At 59.5% G+C, this 2,046-nt stretch overlaps 1 protein-coding gene across 1 annotated transcript in view; it reads right to left on the bottom strand.

Annotated features, from left to right (window-relative positions):
* Window positions 1–1,626: 1,626 nt before the first annotated feature.
* Window positions 1,627–2,046, bottom strand: part of CFDP1 (craniofacial development protein 1) — a gene marked incomplete at its 5' end in the record, with an annotated part of 65,053 nt that continues 64,633 nt past the window's right edge. Inside the window, one exon of the mRNA XM_010074346.1 lies at window positions 1,627–1,717. Within this exon, the coding sequence (XP_010072648.1) occupies window positions 1,627–1,717 (91 nt within the window). The remainder of the gene's footprint in view (window positions 1,718–2,046) is intronic.

Here is a 2,046-nt window from a genome sequence, read left to right as displayed (position 1 = left end):
GCAGCCCCCGCCAGGGTCCAGCCTGGGGCTGTGCGCTGCCAGCCAGGAGTCCCGAGCTGAAACCTCTCCACAATGGTGCCCTGGACAGGGACTCCAGTTGTTTCGGCAACCAAAAACCAAAGCAGCAACTGGCTTGTAAGCGTTTGGAGACGAAAACATGTCATCACCCCCGTTCGTTTGTTCCTGTCCAATTCTAGGCTCGTTTCAGCAGCTCCCTAGCAGCTGATTCTGTACATAACTGGGCGCCGAAGGCTGCAGCTCCCCCGAGCACGTGGTGTTTTGTTCTCGTCTATCCCGCAACATGGCCACAGAGCACGGGCTGACTCAGCGGCTCACACGGGAGGCCCAAGGCGAGGTTTTTTTTGGGCCAGCAGCAGCATCGCTCACCCCGTTTAGTGGGAAGGATGGGGCTTGTGCCACTCTTCCCCCGGCACAGCACCAGCATGGGCTGCCCCAGGAGTGGGCTCGGAGCATCCCGGGGGGAAAGGCCAGTGAGCGCCTCTGCTGCGGGGATGTGCACAGGCCAGACGTTGGGAGCTGCTGACCTCGGCCAGGCGGAGCAGAAGGGATGCCCGGGGTGATGGTACGTTGCTGTCCTCTAGCTCTGGCCGCTTGCTCCACGTGCAGGCGCCTCGCTCTGCTCTCCCAGGCACCTTCACTCACATGTCCCTGTGTGGCCATGCCTCGGGTGGGTTTGCTTACTCCTGCAGCTCTACATTACCCCCATCACCCCCCAGTTGTGGATTTAATCCCCCTGCCACCCCAGTACTGCAGAGGGAAAGCAACCCGAGCACCTGCTCTGACCCTCAGGCTGCTATCGAGGCAGACACCAGGCCCCTCCGAGTGGGGATTTTCACAGTCACAGTCACACACTCGTTACTGCATGTGGCCTGTAATTTCTTTGCCCTCTGCCTCCTGCACAAACCACGCTGCCAGCACGCAGGAGTGTCGGGATGGAATACTTTATTCATGTGAACGCTGGGATCCTGGCCCGTCCTGCCTGCTGCAGCTGCTCCCATCTTCTTCACAGCGTGAACAAGGAAGGATTTCTTCATCAGCTTGCTTAAACCCCCCCAAGCATCATCAGACCCCACAAAAAAGTACAGACAGTCCAGCTTTGTCTAGCAAGAGCACAGCACAGAGGGGCAGGGAGCTCTGCGGGGCTGGGAGAGCGGGGAGAAGGGCTCCATCCCCCAGCTAGCACACGTACAGCAGCCACAAAACCTTCCCGCAGCTCTGTTCTCACAACCAAACACACCAGCCGAGCCTTGACCCAGGCTCCAGCACCCTCCCAGCCTTGGCAGCTCCTCCTGCTGCCAGAAGCACCTAGGGTTGGCGAAGGATGGGTGCCACCATCTTTTCTTGGAAAGCCGCCTGCCTGCCAGAATCACGCTGGTCGCTGCTGTCACCTGCTCGGCCATTTAACCCTCAAAGTGCCCCCTGCTCACTGACAAATACCCTCCCCAAACTATTACAGTAAAAGGAAAAACCCGTATGGTGGGACATACAGGCTGAGTCCTGGGTAGAGAATGGTTTCCATGCCTGGTGGTCCGGCGGTGGCTGGCAGCCCCCAGCCAGCACTCAGGCACAGAAGGGTGCAGGATCCCCCGTCGCCACCGCAGCATGTCAGGGCTTCATCCTGCTCAGTCTGATGTCGCGTTCGATTTCAAACTGCCTGTGATCCACGCGCTCCAGGAATGCTTTTCTCTCGATGTAGCTGCAGGGAGGCAGAGGTGTAAGCAGTGCCCGCAGCAGCCCACGCTGCCCCCGGCATAGCGACCCAAAGGGACGAGCAGGGAGGGAAGGCATCATCTGCCTCCCTCCCTCCCTGTCTCTCCATGAGCTGATCACTGCACTGTCTCCTGCGGACACCAGAACTGCTCTGTGGCCTGCTGGCTGTCTCCCAGGGGACTTGCAGAGGTCTGGGGCAAAGGGTCCCCGTACGCTGGAGCCATGGGCTGGCTGTTTCTGGTCCCAGCTCTTCTCTTACAGCTGAGAAATGACCTTCACAATCAAATCAAATGGGCTCGGGGCAGGTCCTCGGCA

The sequence above is a fragment of the Pterocles gutturalis genome, unplaced genomic scaffold (assembly GCF_000699245.1).
Source record: "Pterocles gutturalis isolate BGI_N339 unplaced genomic scaffold, ASM69924v1 scaffold16997, whole genome shotgun sequence".
Classification (NCBI taxonomy): domain Eukaryota; kingdom Metazoa; phylum Chordata; class Aves; order Pterocliformes; family Pteroclidae; genus Pterocles; species Pterocles gutturalis.
Note: the sequence above shows the minus strand (reverse complement) of the source record. Positions and strands in the feature narration are given on the sequence as shown.